Source organism: Manihot esculenta, chromosome 12 (assembly GCF_001659605.2).
Source record: "Manihot esculenta cultivar AM560-2 chromosome 12, M.esculenta_v8, whole genome shotgun sequence".
NCBI lineage: Eukaryota > Viridiplantae > Streptophyta > Magnoliopsida > Malpighiales > Euphorbiaceae > Manihot > Manihot esculenta.
This window is the reverse complement of record NC_035172.2, coordinates 4,236,292-4,255,944: the sequence shown is the minus strand read 5'-3', so window position 1 is coordinate 4,255,944 and position 19,653 is coordinate 4,236,292. Positions and strand designations below refer to the sequence as shown.

The following is a 19,653-nucleotide window of genomic DNA, read 5'->3' as shown; positions in this document are numbered from 1 at the left end:
AGTTCAGGGGTAGGTTTTCTTTCTTATGGGATAATTGAAATCATCCTTTACAAATACTGATTGATTCAGCTCCCTTGCTGATTTGGTTTTTATTGATAATCAGAGCATAGAGCATGGGGAAATTTTTTTTTTCTAAATGAGTGACAAGCAGCAAGGTAAAATTTGAGTTATTGAACAGTGTAAATAATTTTGAGAAGAGAGAAAAATAATTAATGGTGTTAAATTATTTTCCCGTGATTTTCACAACTGAACAAAAGGGTCTTGGGCGAGGCAGTTGCATATCAACTTCCCACAAATCCCAAAGGCCTCAGCTGATAAGGAACAGCAATAACAGCCGAAGTTGTTGATCTTGAAGAAGTCTTTGAAATGTTAACCTCATAGTTAAGGAGCCGAGCTGGACTTTCATCCCCAAGGAGAAAAGTAAAGGACAGTAAGTGTACATATTATCTCTTTGACATGTTTCAACAATATTTAACATAGGAATCTGGAAGCTGAGGCTACATAATTGAACAACATTCATCTCATTGATGGATCAGCCAGCAACATCGTTGGCTTGGTGGAGACTGGATCTACGAATTCAACTCTTGGGGATTGGTCAACAGCAGTAATGGATAGCTAGAAAAATTCTGAAGGCAGTGAAATTTCCACGTCATTAAGCATGTGCTTAAGAAATAGAAGATCTGTCCCGAAAAAGATGTAAAGTTGCATCATCAAAAACATCATGTACAGAATATTCATGACACAGACATCAAGAAAAGATGCACAATGGTTTAGGCTGCATTTCATTTACATATTTTCAAGCAGCAAGCCCCGATCTCATCCAAGATTCAAGATAAAGAATCTGCAACTTAATTCAATTTGAGGATAAACAGCATGCAGCTTTGCGGGTAGACCGTGCGAGGGGAAGAGCCTAGTCATGTTCTCAGGAGCTTATGAAAGCAGAGAGACAAGAGAGACAAACTCCAGTGTTATACGACCCTTGGACCTTGTGTTGATGACAAAGTGCTCTGGGTATTTTCTCAACAACATAAGCAAGCCGTACCAGGGTTTCCCTTTGGGTTCAGGACCAGGCCAATCCTCAGATGTGAGATATCGCCTTACCCGAGTATGATGCCAGACATTGCTATATTGCTCCACCAACTAAACAGAATGTAAAAGCACAAGGAGTAAGCAAGTGAAAGCATCCCATAGTAAGTAACTAAAACCCCAAATAAAAGAAAGTCCAGCAACAACAAAGGAGACCAAATGCATAACAAACATATTAAACTTATTTACTAGTTTATTTCTCTGTTATTTTATCTTATCTTATTTATTTATTATTAGATTTCTATTATTTGATCTTGTTTGTTATTAGATTTCTATTATTTTATCTTAGGAGTTCCTTATCTAATAATTGTCTTTATTAAACTTTTAATCTAATTAAAAGTACTATAATTGTATAAACCTCCACTATATAAAAGATTTATTTTTATTAAATAAAACAAGAAGATTAATCACAAACACAATTGAGATTTAAGACTCTCCCTTGTTAAGGGGTATGAGCTCCTTCTCTATCAATACTAATAAATGTTTAGTGCTGAGGAATTGGTAAATTGATTAGGAGAACAAGTAAATCTATCCTTGGTAGTAATAAGATTGAATGTAGTTGAAGACCTTTCGGTTCACCAAGAACAAGAGAATTAGATAAATGCTTGATATCCTTCTTTCTCTAGGATAGATTCCTCACGCTTTTCTTGTTCATTCTCATGAGCTTCACTCTCTAGAATAGTTCCTTATAGTTTAAAACTCAACCTTATCATCTTATATTTCAATGAAGGCTCAACAATCAAACCTTTGAATTCTTCAGGTTTTTGTCTCATTGTCATGAAAGGTTCAGGTCTCCAGCATGCAAACCCATACTTAAAACAACTTCAGGCTTTTCATTGCTGTTGTTAAAATCTTACGGTTCTCGATGTAAATCTTACTGCTCCGATCTATTTTCCAACAAATTGATTCGAAACTATGGAGTGAATCTTAAATGCACATGAATTTTACAATTCTTGATTCGAGTCTACATTTTTGCGATATTATAATCTATTATCTTTTTTACTATTTAATTATTTCATCCCATGATGCGATTCGCAACTAGAGACCATAATAAATTAATATCAGAGCAAGGCGTCATAGGAAATCAATCCATTTTACAATAGAAATTGAATTCCTATATCTAATTATAGGAGGAATGGTATCATCGGCAATGTAATAAGTAAAAATAGATATGAGATTTGCTTGAAGCCATAGCTAAGCATTCAACCTTAGGCAAAAAAAGTGGAAGAAAAATGAAATCTAGAAAGCAAAGTTGGAAGATGAGGTAGTCACCAGCAGAATTTTTTCACTTGAACAGATGAAAGGACGGATAACGAACCTACAACAATAATGGTTCCAGACTATGCCAAACATGACGAGTGAAGATAGTAGATGATCCACTATTATCCTACTTTCCAAAATCTATAAGAGTGAAGATAGTAGATCATGCTTTAAAAGAACATGCTTTAATTCTGAATGAAATTCAGATACACTCACAGCAGACACAAGCACGGATGAAAGAGTATGATGATAAGGGACACATAGATATTGCCTTTGATCCAAGCACTAGGGTTTGCGAAATATTATTTAGCTGGTAGGCCTATCTTGAATGGAGAGTTGCATATTCTACCTTTGAGCCTAGAACAAGCTCCTTTTCCTAGAAGAGAGTAATGTTATGGACAACGGATAAACTAAATCCATAATAAACAGATTATATTTTCTCTATTAGTTTCTTATTTTTATTATCTTATTGGTTTGTTATTAGATTTTGATAATCTTATCTTAATAATTATTTGTACTAGTCTTTTATTTTATGTAGAAATCTTATGATTGGATGAACTTCCACTATATAAGGGGTTTATTTTTATTCAATAAAATAAGCAGAAAAATTACAAACACAATTGAGGTTCTCACAAGTTTGAGGTGTTAAGAGCTTCCTCTAATGAATTCATTTCCTATCAATCATCTCGTGACACGATCCACTATCTGATACTGTAACTTAGTATCAGAGTCAATCTTTATGGTGGATTTAATAAACTGAAGAATTTTGGGAGAAATTTTTTATTCTATTCCCAATTGAATTGATCTTTATAAGATTTGAGTATTTATATACAAAGAATCAACCTAAATTATAAATATTTACAATAAGAATAAAATCTCTTAAATAAAATCTAATTAGGATCCAAAGATTTGAATCCTCCTAATTAAAAATCTTATATGTTGGTCAACACTTCCTCTTGAGTTGGTGCATAGATATCACACATGCCCAACTTGCAAATCAAAGTATAATAAGTCTTGTTGCTGATCTCTTTGGTAAATACAGCAGCTAGCTGTTTATCGGAAGTCACATGATCTAATCTCAAGACACAATTTATTAACTTCTCTCTTTAATAAAGCGTCGATCAATCTCTATCTGCTTCGTTCGGTCATTTTAAACCGGATTGTGAACTATTATCACAGTACAAGAGGAGTCCCTCTCCAATAATTTCAATTCCAACAACAATCTTTGCAACTATAGGAGTTCACAAACACCTTGTGCTATCGCTCTATATTTCACCTCAACACTTAATCAAACAACAACACTTTACTTTTTGCTTCTCCAAGTAACAAGATTTTCTCCCACAAGTGTTCAGTGACCACTAATCGACCTTGTGATAGAAATTCAACCCAATCTACATCTGTGAATGAATGTATGCAAAGATGACCGTGTTTAGAGAATGAGACATTTTCTAGGAGCAGACTTCAAGTATCGCAAAATGCGAAAAACAGTTTACATGTGAGATTCACGAGGATCATGCATATACTGATTGACTAAACTGACTACATATGCTATGTCTGGTCGAGTATGCGAAAGATAAATCAGTCTGTCTGCCAACCTCTGATATCTGCCCATATCCACTGATTCACCGATCCTTGTTTTTAGCTTGTGCATGCTCTCAATGGGAGTTTTTGCTGGTTTGAAACCTAACGTACCAGTTTCTTCTAAAAAATCTATAATATATTCTCTTTGATAAACAAAGATTCCCTTCATTGATCTCACAATCTCGATTCCCAAAAAATTTTACAGTTTTCCTAGATCTTTAATTTTGAACTCCTAAGCCAAAAGCTTTTTCAGCCGAGTGATCTCTTCAGTATCCTCTGTCATTACTATGTCATCAACATAGACTATAAGAAGAACATAGACTATAAGAAGAGTAATTTTAGTATTGTAATGTCTGATAAATAGAGTATGGTCAGCATTGCTCTGTTGATAGTCAAAGGAAATCATAGTTTTACTAAATCAATCAAACTAAGCTCTAGGTGACTGTTTCAACCCATACAAAGCCTTCTTTAGCCTGCACACCTTTCCTTGTGTTTTTTCATTAACAAATTCAGGAGGGATTTCCATACACACTTCCTCATCTAAGTCTCTATAGAGAAATGTATTTTTCACATCAAATTATTGGAGATCCCAGTCAAGGTTGACAGTGCAAATAGCAATACTCTGATTGAGTTCATTTTGGTAATAAGGACAAATGTCTCATGATAATCCACTCCATAGGTTTTAGGGTATCCCTTGGCCACTAGTCTAACCTTGAATCTTTCGATTAATCCATCTGCTTTGTGTTTCACGGTGAACATCCATTTGCAGCTAATAAGTTTCTTTCCAAGTGGTGGGAGAGTGACAAGCTCCCAAGTCTCATTTTTGGTCAGTACTTTCATCTCTTCAATCATTGCTCCCTTCCATTTAGGATATGCAAGAGTTTCCTTCTAATCCTGTGGAAGAAAGACAGAGGAAATAGATAAGGCAAAGGCTCTGTAGGATGGAGACAAATAATCATAAGAGAGAGTTAGAAATAAAGTGCTTTATACAAGATCTAACTCCTTTTCTTTGAGTAATTGGTTTACTTAGATCATCAAAGGGCTCAAGGTTGGGATGACTTACCAGATGGAGAAGAGGAAGATCTATGATACTGAATAGGCTGCACAATAGCTTTTTCTGCTTTTGTTTTGTGTTTTTTTTAGTATCTCCTTAATCTGGTTTATCCAAATGCCCAATTTGGCCACTAATAGTCTCCCCCCATATATAATAGTCTCCTCTTGTATAGTAATCTTCTTTAGAGTAAGGTAAAATATTCTAGAGTTATAGGATTAAGAATCATCTCCTCTCATTGTTCCCCCTAAAGAAGTGACGAGGTAGTACTGAAAAAAGGTTCAGTCTCTCTAAATGTAACATCCATACTGACAAAATATTTTCTAAATAGAGGGTGGTAACGTATAACCCTTCTCTATGGGAGAGTACCTAACAAACACACATTTAATAGCTCTCGGATCGAGCTTCTCACCTGTTCTAATATGAACAAAACACATGCATCCAAACACTTTTGGTAGAATAATATAAGCGTTTTTCCCTTGTCAATCTTCTTCCCAGTTTGAAGGTCTTGAACAACACAATTGTCAGGAAAAAATTCAATTTTACAGTTAAGTGCTTTGGTAAGAGCACTAACAGATAAAAAATTAGCAGGGAAACAAAAAACATGAAGAACAGAGGATAGCCTGATATTTGGAATACAAACAATAGAACTGATTCCAAATATAGGAGTGGGAGATCTGCGATTCTAACAGTGTTTTTCTATAAACATGAAAGATAATTAAGGAAGCTTTCAGAAGAACAAGTCATATGTCTATTTGCACCAGAATCAATAATCCATGGAGCAAAATCAAGAGACGTAACAAAAGTATTATAAAAAGTCCTTACATTACCCATACAAGTCACTGCCATTTCAAGAAAAAACTACATTTTTTCTATAAACAAATAGTGAAAAATTATTGTTACCGAAGAAAGAAGTACTGTTCACCAGCGAAAAAGGCACGGATCCAGCAGATCAGAAGCACGACTTGAAGGTGAGTCTGCCGACTTGAAGGTGAGTTTGCCGGAAAGAATCGCTGCCGGAAAGAATCGCTGCCGGAAAAACCACCGAAAAATGTCTCCTACGTCGAAAAAAGGTGAACCAAGTCATAGGTCCACATAGGTCAGAGGCGTGACTTGAAAGCATTTGCCGAAAAGGATCACAGTTGAAAAAGACCATCGAAAAATGTCACCCAAGCCGGCACATAGGAGAGACGCAGAATCTTGCGAGGGTCTGAGCTGAATGGCAGCAGACTGATAACCCTGCTGGTGGCGGCGATGAGATGAAAAAAAGATTCCTAAATAGGAAAGTACTAAAAAGGTAGATCTAGAGAGAAAAATTGAATTTAAATCCTAAAATAAAAAAAAAAGCTCTGATACCATGAAGAATTTTTATAGGAATTTTTTATTTCATTTCCAACTGAATTGATTTTTACAAGGTTTGAATATTTATACACAAAGAATCAATATAAATTAGAAATATTTACAATAAAAATAAAATTTCTTAAATTAAGCCTAATTAAAATCCCAAAGATTAAAATTAGGAACCTTTTATATGTCAACACAAATTTAAGCCCAGAAGTGAAGTCCTTACTTCGCAGAATGCAAGCACAAAAATGAGGCTAGATTGGTTCGAAGCAAGGATGAAAGCTAGGATTGCTCAAGTCGAGCCTTCCCTGTAACCATTGTAATAAATACTTGGATACAGATACAAATAAGAACAACTGTTCCAAATAAAAGCATTAAAACTGAAGATAGAACTGAAACTCGGACAAAAGCAAGGAAGATGACTACCATAAATCTAGCACAAGCATCTAGCTGCAAGTAACTACTAGTGAAAAGTTGTGGACGGAAGACAATTTTCTAGTCCACCATATTGGTTCATTTTGAGATCATAAAAGAATCTTCTCTACGCATTAAAAAACTCACCAGCTTAGAAATAGTAGGAAAAAAAGGCTAAAAATTTTTCTTACAGTGGTGATGAATTTTATTTTGCTGGTCATCGAAGCAAGATATTGTTTTGGATGAGAATGGAGGAGCACGAGAATCAAATGCAAACAATAGAAAATAGCCAACCTTATCTAGAATTTGGGCTAGAGCACAAGTTCCCTCCAGGAGGGAAGTGATGAATAACGGATAGACCAAATGCATAATAAACATATTGTACCTATCTACTAGTCTTTATCTCTATTAACTTATCTTATCCGTTTATTATTAAACTTTTATTAACTTATCTTATGAGTTCCTTAACTAATAATTGTTTATATTAGACGTGTATTCTAACTAGAAATACTATGATTATATAAGACTCTCTCTTGTTAAGAGGCAAATTAATAAGAAACACAATTGACATTTAAAACTCTCTCTCATTAAAGAGTGAAGTAGTAAGAGCTCCTTCTGTTGAGCTCCTTCTCAATCAATTGAACCATGACGTGATCCGCAACTCAGGAACATTTACAACATAACATAAATGATCCACAGTAGTCAAACAGAACGATTTAACCTCTGGTGACATAGTTTGTGAAATTGATTGTAGCGAGTATCTCATTGTTAGATTGAAACAACTTAGGTCTGAATCAGGCCCAACAACCCCTTGGTAAGCAGTTCAGCAGATGATACCAACCGTCAATTTTTGCACTCTGGCAGCATCGAGGATTCTTTGAACAGTGTGATATCTTACACTGGGTAATCCTTTCACAAACAGGGGGAGGCTATAATATTAATCTTTATGGGCAGTAGAACTACATGTGCAGCTTCCAAAGTTTCATTTATATATCATCATAATAATTTTTGGAAACATCACACAAATTATGCACCCTCATCCACTTTATTGCTATAAATGATACTATCAATTATAAGGGCTTGCCACCCTCCATCCAAAGCCATTGAAGTTGCAGAAAATAATAGCATCTACAATGAAGGAATTGAAGAGATGATCAAGAATTTAAATTCTTCCAAACCCTCAATGCAGAAGTGTCCTTTTCTATAAAGTGAAATCACCAACAAAAAACTGATATGATCAGGCTGCATGCCGTAAGCAGGTTTCCCATGATTATCAACCCCCAAATGTATCATGTGGACAATAGTTAAGGATTTGATTTGCAACTAGTTTGAGTACAACTGGATCTATATATTTCAGTTATTTGAAGCAAAAGTGACTTAGTAAGCTGTGAGACCAAGATAATTAAAATCACTAGAAATGATGTTGAAGACACCAACTAACCTCAGCATGGAGTTTCTCCATAGGCATCCATTCTCCAGGACCACAGAGATCAGAAAGCACTGTAGCAACAGATGACACCACATCTTTTTCCTCCAATTGCATAAGTTGATGATTGTCGGAATCACGATCAACCCTTGATCTTCCGTCTATTTTCTTCTCTGCAGGAACTGATCATGTAGAAGCTTTTTACTAAATAAAATTTTAGGCATTCCAGAAGGAAAAGGAATTTATTGATGCTAGGTTGTGCTGAATGATAATTGAAATTTTACAAGGCATCAAAGCAATAAGGGAAAATCATTGCCATAAGCTGGAACCTACACTACCTGGAGTCTGGATATTGAAAATGGGAACATAAAAAGAATCCTTGTAATTACAATTGCGGTACCTCAGGTAGCAATCTTCAGATTGCATAGCAGAACAAAAATTTGATTAACAGGAATCTAGAACACTTTTCAGGATTGCATGTGGAATGAAATATCTTTTACTTGAATGAGAAAGGAATAACCACAAAGATATTCTAATTTCTGTTAAGTATAACAAATAGTTTCAATAATAAAAGAAAACTCCCATGTTAACTACTTCAAAGTGCTAACAGCAAAAAAAAAAAAAAAAAAATCTACACCAAAATTTGCATAACATTAGTGATAAAGAGACTTGCTGAGATTTGTGTTAATGAATTTCTTTCATTCTTAGCCCATAGTGGTGTAATTTTTGGAACAATAATTTTGATGTTCCAAATCGCTAATGATCCATAGTTCAGGTTGTGTAATTCTGAGCACAAGTCATTAAGGGTTCACCATTTATGGTAACACTGATATAGACATCCATCAAAACTTTGCTTCCTACAACAGTTCAAAGGTCTGCTTTCCATCACTATTCTTCTTAAGATGATGGATAAACTGAACCAACATCAAATACCATAATCAAACAAATAAAAGAAGGAACATAAGGAACAAAAAAAAAAAAAAAATCACGAACAAACAGAATTCACATGGACAAAGCCTGATTAAAGGTATGCAATAGAGAGATGATTTTTCTTTTTTTTCTTTTGGGTTCCAGATTGAGAGAATACACAATCATTAGCAAGTTATAATGATAGCATGACTGAATAATGTCATGTCGCCAAACATAATGGGGAGTCAAAAGACAATATTACATCTCTTGACTGAACACCAATGCTTACAATGGATTCTGTAGACTATGGGATAAAATAACACCAAACCAGCAAAAATAGCATCAATATGCATCCTATAACCATATTTGCAATCAAAGTAAGTTCATCAAAGGCTAGGTAATCGCTCTTATGCTCCACTAAATATTCAGTTTTAAACCTGTTTTATGCATGCCTCTCCGTTATTATGCCATGCACATGCAACACATATATACGAGCGCAAACACACACACACACACAGAGAAAAGACCTAACAGAGTTATCAGACCAATTAATCCATATAACAGCTGCAGAAATCCTGACGAATCACTGACAGTTGCAAACTAACAAACTTTCCAAACAGCAGCGAGCAACAAATTCAATAACACAAATCAAGAGCTGGAAATCAATTATTATAACTTGATTAAAAACTAGTAACGACCATTCTTTATTATAAACATTAAAACCAAAAAAGACGCAAGATCCAATCCAAGCAATAGTTGTGCTAATATTTACATTTTGAAATAATGAATTTTGAAAGCTAAACCAAACAACTGTGACAAATGCTTAGTCCCACAAAAAAAATTTAGAGAACTATATAGTAAGTATCTATACATAGAACTCCTGGTGGATGACTAAAAAGCAACAATCCTCAAACCAACAGCAGGAAAGAACAATCACTGCTACTGACCTAAAGCTCCAGCCAATCCCACTTTACCACCGGAGCCACCGCCTGCACCGTAGCCGTACCGCTCAAAACCCTCTCTCCTAATTTTCTTTCCACCACTACCACCGCCAATCTCCTCATCATCATCATACTCATCCTCGTAAAATTCTCTTCTCCCTTTTTTAACTCCCGCCACCGTCACTGGCCCAATCCTCTCTGCCCCAGCGGAATGATAACCAAACTGTGGCATCATCGCCACATGATGCCTGGGTCCAAGATGGCCGCCCAAAATACTCCTCACAGGAAGCAGAAAATAGAACTCTTTATCCCCAATTTGTAACAGATCTTGAGAATCAAGCTTGACAGGAGGGTTTCCAGGGAGATGAAGGACGCCTTCAACCAAGCAGCCATTTTTCCCAAGAACCTCTAGGGCAAAACGCCGGCGCGTGAAGTCGTAAAAGATGCGAGCATGGTGACGGGAGATGTTCATGCCGCCACCGAGGCTGGACAGGTCAACATCTACGGTTGATTTCTTGGAATTGCGGCCCAATATAATGGAGTATGTTTGCATGTAGTACTCAAAATCCTCGCCTTGCAGCTTTGCAAAGCCGGCTTCGACGTCGCTGCCCGTAGTCCCCATGGCGTGTAAGGAGAAATTGGAATTGACGTTTACACGGGGAATACTTCTTTATTTCGGGAATAGAATAATGGCTGTTTGGTTGTGGGTTGTAGCTTATCCGAACTAGAGATTGTGAACAAGAACACAAAAGGGCCTAGGCCCAACTAGTCCTAGGAGAGGGCCGGTTTTGGTCGGAATCAGCAGTTCAATTTTATTTACGGATCTTTAAAAATGATTTCAAATTTTTTAATTTAAGTTGGATTTTAAAACGGTTATAATTATAATTTTTGTAATTTTGATTTTGATTTCAGTTATGACTAAATTTTAAACGATGAATTTAATTTTAATTGGAAAAAAATTTAAAATTAAAAAAATGTAAATAAAATATAAAAAATATATATGTCTCAAGTATTATTAACATATATTTGATTAAATAAATAAATTATATAAAATTTGCTCATTTACATAATATAAAAAAATAATGTTATATATAATAAAAAATAAAATAATATTACATTTAAATGGAAATAATATTTTTTACAAATAAAAAATTTACACTTTGTCTATATATAATTTTAAATGGTATAATTTATAAATTAATTTATTTAAAAATTAAAGATTAAATTAAAATCGAATGGAATTATGGACTCAAATGGATCGGTTTCGATTTTAGTTCACGTAAAGGAGACCATAATCGGCTTCCCAATTTAAAATTGTGGTACGGTGCAGAAATCAAAATCAGTTGATCAGTCCGCTTTACGGTCTGAACCAGACCGGTGCCAGGCTAGGCCCAACCCAATTGCCCTTTTCTCAAAACATAAGAAGCCTTCACTTCTCTGAGCTGCTGACCGACCTAGAAATCTTCCAAGAACGCGCAGGGGAGAGCAGAAGCAGGGGGGCAACCAAAAATGATAATTCCAGTTCGTTGTTTCACTTGCGGCAAGGTAATTTTGTGCACCCTTCTTGTTTATTGCAATTATTCAATAGCCTAAAGTCCATGTTTTCTAGGGTTTTCTCTTATTTATCCATGAGATGGCTTAAACCCCTCTAGGGTTTAATGGCCTTTTTTTTTTTGCATGTTTTCAGCTTTTGTGGGTGTGTGTTTTTGGCCCCTTAATGTTTTTTATGTCCTTCTCGACTTGGTTTTAGAAAAGGGAAAAAAGAAACTTTTTTTTTTTAGTTTTTTTTTCTTGTTCTTATGTTGCATTTAATGTGACTTCGTTTAGGTGATTGGAAACAAATGGGATACTTATCTTGATCTCCTTCAAGCTGATTACTCTGAAGGGTGAGATTGTCATTGGGCATTTATTTTTTCTTGTTTTGTTGTTTACAGTTCCATTGGTGTGTGTGGAATTTCAAGAATCAAGGGATTGATTGTTGAAGTCTTGTGCATTGAATTGAACCCCCCCACCCTTTCTTTTTCTCCCTTCTCTCTTTCTGGATCTATGGATATGATTACCAAAGGGTGCTCAGGCACTGTGGGACTTGAGGCTCCCCATCCATGATTGTCAAAAGTTCCACTCCACTGATTATTAGTTGGTTTTATGCTGGATTTTCTACCCTATGCCGTGGTGATTTGGTTTTAATAATTGGATGTCACTCTATTTGTAAGCAAAATAGCTGTAATTAAACAGCTTAAATACTTGTGGATATTAAAATATGTGCATGTGCCTTTTACTAATCTTAGTGGTGATCTGTATTGATGTTGCTTTAGGTAGAATTATGGGGACAATAGTGATTTACGAGTTTGTGATTTCTGTTTCTTTTATGAATCAACATTATCCTTTGTTTCTTGTACCCTTTTTGGCAACTATATATGGATCTATAAGTAGTTAAAATGTTAAGGCTCAGTGGTGGATCCAGAAATTTTTTTTTTTTTTCTGGGGCCCATATATATATATATAAAAAGATTATTGTTATAGATCATAGGAAGTAAATATTGATAGATGGGTTAGTCCCTTAATCTTAGGGATTATATAATCAGACTTAATTTTTCTTCCTGTTTAGATACCGTCTTTTATATATAAATAGGTCATAATCTTTATTATGAAATACAAAAACAAATATTATCATTTTACATGGTATCAGAGTCAGAATAATATTTGTCTCTCGCCGTTCACCTAAAGATGATGCCAAAGTCGCCTTGCAGCTCCCTTGTCAGATTTGCGGTTCATTTGCCATTTGGGTGTTAGGTGGAGGCTTTTTTGATACTATTCATTTGGGTTACCCATAAAGAGTAATTTTTGGAGACTTAGGGTTTATTTGGGTTACCGGTAACATTTGGAGACTTAGAGCTCTGTTCATTTGGGTTACTCATAAAAGGTTAACTTTTGGAGACCTAGGGCTCTGTTCATTTGGGTTACTCATAAAGGGTAACAATTGGAGATCTCTGTTCATTTGGGTTACTCATAAAGGGTAACAATTGGAGATCTCTGTTCATTTGGGTTACTCATAAAGGGCAACAATTGGAGATCTCTGTTCATTTGGGTTACTCATAAAGGGTAACAATTGGAGATCTCTGTTCATTTGGGTTACTCATAAAAGGTAACATTTGGAAACTTAGGGTTCTGTTCATTTGGGTTACTCATAAAGGATACATTTGGAGACTTAGAGGTCTGTTCATTTGGTTATCCATAAAGGGTAACATTTGGAGACTTAGGGCACTGTTCATCAGTTATTGTTCACGAGTACTGTTCATCGAGTATTGTTCACGGATTCGAAATTCTATTTATAGTAAGGTGATTAGTCTTATTAATCATTCTGAATTTGTTAACGAATTAATGGAGTATTTGGAATTTCTATATTCTAGCAAATGGAATATTTTTCGTATTTATGATGTGTGTAAGGCGTTTTACCAAGCTGAGAAAATGTGGTCTCCCGTGCTGAACCTGAATGTCGAGTCATGGCAAAAACCGTTTGTGAAGTTTTGTTGGGACGTCAATTATTAGAAGAAGTTGAGTTCACAAATTCGATGACTGCTAAGTTGTATGGGACGAGTTGATTATATATGTAACAAGTTGAGCATGATTAACATTTATGCTGCAACTTGAGGGGAGTGTTATAGATTATAGGAAGTAAATATATTAATATACGAAGTCAATAATGATAGATGGGTTAGTCCCTTAATCTTAGGGATTGTATAATCATAAACTTGATTTTCCTTCCTGTTTAAATACCGTCTTTTATATATAAATAGGTTGTAATCTTTATTATGAAATACAACAACAAATATTATCTTTTTACTATTATTAAAACTAAAACAAAATAAATAGATTAAATGAAATCTTTTTTTTTTTTTTTGAAATGGGAAATCTAATATTTTTAAAAAGTAAAAGTAAAGTTGCATTGTTATGATCCTATCCAAATACGTTTCTTTATGTAAGTAACTCAAAGTCATTTATCAATTTATCACATGTATAATTATATCATTTTGTTTGATAAAGTGTTTTTTTTTTTTTGAAAAAAATAGAGTAGATTTAAAAATGACTAAACTTTCAATGCACAACATACTTTTCTTTTGTCTCAACTAATTTGAAGTTTTGTCAAAAAGAGGGTTCAATAATTATATTTATGAGGTGTCAAATATATAAAATATGCATATACAAAGAATATTTTCTTTTTAAAAATAAAGATGGTCAGTTGACCCTTCATTTTTTACTATACATCCACCCTGTTAAGGCCAACAATTATTCAGCAGTCGTGTTGTGAATAATTATGTGCTTATTCATTTTAAGCGTTGTTCCATTTTAAGATGGTATTGAGATCATGTATATATCTAAGCACAAGCAGAGTGGGGCTTTGCTGTAATTATTTTTTTTAGTCCATTTTAATTATACTTTCTTGTATGGCGAGATGCCTCTTAGGTGTGAGAATACAAAGTTTGGAATTCTTTACATTGATTTGATGCATAAGCTATGGGTCTTAATTTGATAGAATCATCAAGCTACTGTAGTTTTTCTGTATCATGCAGTTCTTACTTGATTTCCAAAAGAGCCATTAATAGCATTTGATGCATTTCTTCTGGCTGATTGTTAACATTATTAATATTTATATGAAGTTTGATGACTAATAATGAACCCTGTAGAGGATATATTGAAGACTAGAAATAATATCTTGTTGCCTGGCATGCAGAGATGCTCTTGATGCATTGGGGTTGGTCCGCTATTGCTGCAGGCGAATGCTCATGACACATGTTGACCTCATTGAGAAGCTTTTGAACTACAATAGTATCTCTCTCTCTTCCTCTTATATATTTACATATAGACACTAAACACACACGCTAGCCTGAGTGGTAGTTATGGTATTAGCTGTTTGGTCAACTCTATCTGCTGTAAGCTACGCAGGATTAGCATATATATATATAAATAATCTGAAATTGCCTGGCGTCTGAGCAGTTCAATCATATGTATCTAATTTTTTCATGATTAAATCCACCTATTCTGTTTGATCATTCTTTTAGCATTTGTATTATTAATTTGATGCAATATTTGGGATCTAAGCTTTGATATGTGGTTCATTGGTTTTAGTTTAGATTTTAAAGTTTACATCTAGAGAATTGATTTATTTAAGCATATGTTGAGCAGGATCAGTTTCTGCATGCAAACTCTGTTATTTATTTCTGTAGTAGATTTACTATTAGATTGGACGTGGCTTTGCGGTGCTGATTAAAATACTTTTGTTGCAGCTCTGGAGAGAAGTGAGGGCAGTTGAAGGAGGCTGTGGTCCTGTGTATTCTGAAACTAGCTGCCAAAGATGTGTGTGGTTACTATGGTGGAAGTATAGACAATGGGAAAAAAAATTTGGGAATGTTCAAATATTAATCATTGTCGTTTTTCTCCTGTTTGAAAGACCTATACATTATTGTGATGCTAACATTGTGAGAATTGAGAAATCGTTCAAATCGTTTTGTGTGTTACTTGTTTGATGCTTTTGTAAATCTTCTTTAAAATAGTGATGATCTCTCATGATCAAGATGATCCTGCCACAACCTGTTTGCTAAGATCTATGGAAGTGCTAATATTCAATACCCTCCAAAATGTTCAAGGCATAAAATTATTAATGCCTCGTCTTGTTTTGGATTTGCAGTTTAATGATTAGTTTTCATCTGTAGATCCATGTAAATTAGGATGGGAGTTCTGCGTTGGATGGCAAAGTAGGCGATCTCAGTCATTATAATATTTTTGAATTTTCTGAAGAGGCCAAAAGAGGTGTTTAGCCATTTGTTGGTCATGACATGTGGAGGATGGTCAATGATTCTTATAATTTGGAACTGAAAGGACGTGGTTATGGCCCCTCATCCAAGTGACCTGCCCTATGAAACAACGCTGGGGCACTATGCTTCCTGTTCACAGGCTGTTGATTCAACTTATGTTAACTTGTGCTGTGGTTTTCTGCTGCTAATGGGTATGGGTGGGAGCTCTTTGATTCAACTTATAGCAACTTGGGCCCCAAAAAAACGAAAAAACAGTAATGGCAACTTGTGCTGCGGTTTTCTGCTGGTAATGGTTATGGGTGGGATGGTTTTATCCTGGAAGTCTTACCATAAAAACAAATGATGTATTGATAACAAATTTTGATAATATAAATAAAAGATTTAAAAAAAATTAGTATTTCAATTTTAAAAAATAATACTCTTTTCTTCTTATAATTTTTATTTATTATTATTATTATTTTAAATTTATTATTTACTTTTTAAATATTATATGATATATAAATTGATTATTATAATTTAGTAATCTAAATAAAATTAAAAAAACGGAAGGAGAAAAAAAAAACATAAATAGACCAATAAAAAATCTCCTTTACTAACAGTAGTAATAATCTTTTATCAAAAAAAAAAAAAAAACAGAAAGAAAAAAACAGTAGTAATCATCCAGATTCCACCATTCTGATTTATCCAAACATTTCCCAAAATCTCTGGCAAAAAGAAAAAAATCCCAAAATCCAAAACGCAGCGTTGCAGTTGGCTTCTCAAAAAGCTTCGTCTTCTCTCTTGCAGCTGTTGTAGAGTAGGCAAAATTGCAAAGTGCATTATTTCCTGAAAATTCCAGCTCAGAGAGAAAGTCCTTTCCTTATTTCACGTATATCTCGTCTCCATTGCCTATTTTTTTTCTCTTTTCTATAATGAACTGATATCATTTTATTGAACTAAAAAGCTCAGAAGGCCAATCTCTTTAGATCCAACCCAGCTGCGATGCTCTGATTCTTGAGCAACAACAAGCAAAACCCAATCCTTTTTACTCTTAAAGGAACGGAAACACTAGAGTTTTTAAGAGAATGGGCGTTTTGAGTGAGTCGTGGTGCTTTTGCAAAGGAGTTGGCAAGACGGAGAGAATGAAGGCCGCCATTTTCTCCGATAAAGGTCCCGCCTTGGCCACAATCTCCTGCGCCGGCAATGGAACTTCTGGTACCCGATTCCTTATCCACCAGAATCTCCTCTTGACTGCTCATGTTAATATTCCCTCCGTTGCTGCTGCTGAGAGTTCAGAGATCCGCCTCCAAAATGGCGTGGCTGCTAACCTCGTCCCTCACAGGTTTCTTTATATATAATTCATATATAATTGTTGTTGTTGATGTTGACATTTGTATCCCATTTTATCTTCTGGGTTTGAGTTTGTTTGACGAGAAAAAAGTGGGATATTTAGTAGAAGTTAAGTGCTTGATAGAGATTGATTCGAAATAGTGGGAAAGGTTCATTTGAACCGAGCCAATGGTTTGTCAGGTTCTGATAAGTAAACGTGAGATGTTGGCGGATTGAGAGGGGAAGTGATATTAGTGGAAATGATTTCGTGAATAGGTTGCAGCACCAGTGATGGTGGGTGGTCATGTTCTAAACAATAAAATTCAAGATGAACTTGGACTTGAATAAACTTAAAGCAACACTCTTAAAACGTCTAAAAGCTATCCCTTTTCATAGGAAATTGCATTCTAACTTTGCTTGCAATATTGCCCATAACACCATATAAGCTTCAAATGACTCAATCTATCAAATGAAAGGTAGAAGACATGTAATGTTGCAGGAGGGTTCTAAACAAGAAATTCTCTCAGTTGTAGATTTGAATATTTGAAAATAGCCTAGCAATGGCTTTCTCTTGTGTGCATTCTGAATTGCTTCTCTATGATGATGCGATTTCATAGCACACAGCGTGCATTTTAGTGATTTACAAATTCAGTGAAACCTGCGTTTTCAATAGTTTAAACCTTATTAGTAGTTAAGGGAGATGTGCAATCTGTTCTTTGAGGTTAACATCTGCAGTACAATTTTCCAGGTGCTGAAAAATCAGTTTGGAGAATTACTATTTAGTCCCTGAATTATTAGAAAATTCACTAGTTGGTTTCTATAATTCTTAGGGCCAATTAAAACGTCTTCCATTATGCATAAATACTACATTTTAGTCCTTTTATTAGTTTAACTTAACAGAAACCGTTGTTAATGGCAAAAAGTAAAAAAATACCCCTTTAGGAAATATTCCCTCTTTCAACAATCAGTATGTGCTAAATTTTTAATGGATTGGGGAGGATTTACGGATATTTAATCCATTGTCCATAAATACTACATATTTGATTCATGAATTGGACTTTGATGGATAATTGTTTAACCCATTATCTGTAAATACTACATATTTTGATTCGTGGATCATATTCTGATGAAATAACAAGAATTTATGGATTGGGGAGGAAGTTTATGTAAAAATTGTTTCTGAGTCACCTAGGAAAGAAAGGTTGAGGCTTTCCATGAATGATGCTAATTAAAGATTTAGGTTTATTGAAGAAGGTGAAAGGAATAATGTTGATTTTATTAATAGGTTAAAAGAAAGATCCATGGCTATGGGTGTGCGGTTTCGGTTTCGGTTTCGGGATGGTTTTTTTAGGAATCGGAATTTATATTCTAACAAAATAATTCTATTAGTATATATATTATATATATGTAATCTATTTAATTAGAACAAATTATAATCAACTAACTAAATTGTCCAAATAAAATGGTAAAAGGTATTTAATTATTAAATAATATTGTAATTATATGTGAGTAATTTTATTAAAATTATATGATATATAAAATATATTATTGGAATTATATCTTAGAATTATAGTATCACTATAAATTATTTAAAAATATATATATAAATTGGTTCTTCAATATGATTTCAGTTCAATTTTTGACAAAAATTAGAATCAGAACCAAATAGTTAAATAAATTTAGTTTGATACGGTTCAGTTCCTACACCATCAGTTCTTTCTCAGTTTCGGTTCGATTCAGTACGATTCTTCAGTTCGATTCAGTACGGTTCTTCGGTTCGATTCGGAATTCCAAGAACTGTGCACAACCCTATTCATGACTAAAACTGATGTTTCTGGAATTGAGTTCAAAAGAGGAGGACAAAACTTATACCTTTTTTTATCACAAAGAAAGATGGTAAAAAGGATGAGAATGAGCATACGAATTCAGGCAAAAAAAATAGCACCTGGATGAGTATGAATAAATCAGTTGATTGCTTTGGATGTTTTGAGTGGAAGAAAGCATCCAATGTTTTGAAGTCCAACTAGAAGAGTCAATGAGTCGTGCAACTGTGCTTCCATCTGCACTCATCAAGGAACAAAGAGAAAGGCAGGAAGAGAAGTTGCGCTCATAAAGAAAGGAGAAGTAAGAAGTCAAAGAAACACGGGAAATAAGAGGGAAAGGAGGATAAATGGAAGAGGGGAGTAACAAAGAAGAAATATTTAAGGGTATTTTAGACATAATTTTTTTCTTTCTTTTTTTTGACTATTATAAAATCATATTGACTAACAGAAAGGCTAACAAAAGAACTAAAATGTCATATTTATAGATGATGGGGACATTTTAATTGGCCTTAAAAATTATAGGGACCAATTAATGAATTTTCTAATAATACAGGGACTAAATAATAATTTTTTTCAAATTAGTTTCATTCTAAATATCACAAGCTTGCTCTGTTACTACTCGAAAAAGGCTGCCCACTTCTATATGTAACAAGCTGAAGGAAATTATGCTCTTTATATCTGCTTCAGGTTGGAGAGA

The 19,653-nt window shown here is 34.4% G+C and overlaps 2 protein-coding genes across 3 annotated transcripts; one reads left to right on the top strand and one right to left on the bottom strand.

The window, feature by feature from the left end:
* Positions 1-425: 425 nt before the first annotated feature.
* On the bottom strand, positions 426-10,676 carry LOC110628072 (FHA domain-containing protein FHA2). 2 transcript variants are annotated; one of them, XM_021774532.2, is made up of 3 exons: positions 10,019-10,674; positions 8,178-8,344; positions 426-1,140 (listed from the first exon to the last, which is right to left on the bottom strand). In XM_021774532.2, the coding sequence occupies exons 1-3, from the start codon at positions 10,632-10,634 to the stop codon at positions 931-933; spliced, it is 993 nt and encodes a 330-aa protein (XP_021630224.1). In that variant the 5' UTR covers positions 10,635-10,674; the 3' UTR covers positions 426-930. The 2 variants fall into 2 exon arrangements, with proteins under 2 accessions (XP_021630224.1, XP_043804567.1); XM_043948632.1 differs by lacking the exon at positions 426-1,140 and adding an exon at positions 6,047-6,217 and having other exon boundaries at positions 10,019-10,676.
* A 724-nt stretch (positions 10,677-11,400) lies between these two features.
* LOC110627682 (DNA-directed RNA polymerase subunit 10-like protein) lies at positions 11,401-15,528 on the top strand. Its single transcript, XM_043962239.1, has 4 exons — positions 11,401-11,557; positions 11,840-11,898; positions 14,745-14,839; positions 15,298-15,528. The coding sequence occupies exons 1-4, from the start codon at positions 11,522-11,524 to the stop codon at positions 15,321-15,323; spliced, it is 216 nt and encodes a 71-aa protein (XP_043818174.1). The 5' UTR covers positions 11,401-11,521; the 3' UTR covers positions 15,324-15,528.
* Positions 15,529-19,653: the final 4,125 nt, after the last annotated feature.

Bases quoted from the DNA above. Each gene is read 5' to 3' on its own strand.
- LOC110627682 (XM_043962239.1), top strand. From the start codon at position 11,522: ATGATAATTCCAGTTCGTTGTTTCACTTGCGGCAAG. The intron at 11,558-11,839 runs GTAATTTTGTGC...GACTTCGTTTAG, and splicing joins GTTGTTTCACTTGCGGCAAG to GTGATTGGAAACAAATGGGA. The intron at 14,840-15,297 runs GTATCTCTCTCT...CTTTTGTTGCAG, and splicing joins GAAGCTTTTGAACTACAATA to CTCTGGAGAGAAGTGAGGGC.
- LOC110628072 (XM_021774532.2), bottom strand. From the start codon at position 10,634: ATGGGGACTACGGGCAGCGACGTCGAAGCCGGCTTTGCAAAGCTGCAA. The intron at 8,345-10,018 runs GTCAGTAGCAGT...CTACATGATCAG, and splicing joins GGGATTGGCTGGAGCTTTAG to TTCCTGCAGAGAAGAAAATA. The intron at 1,141-8,177 runs GTTAGTTGGTGT...CATTCTGTTTAG, and splicing joins TGGAGAAACTCCATGCTGAG to TTGGTGGAGCAATATAGCAA.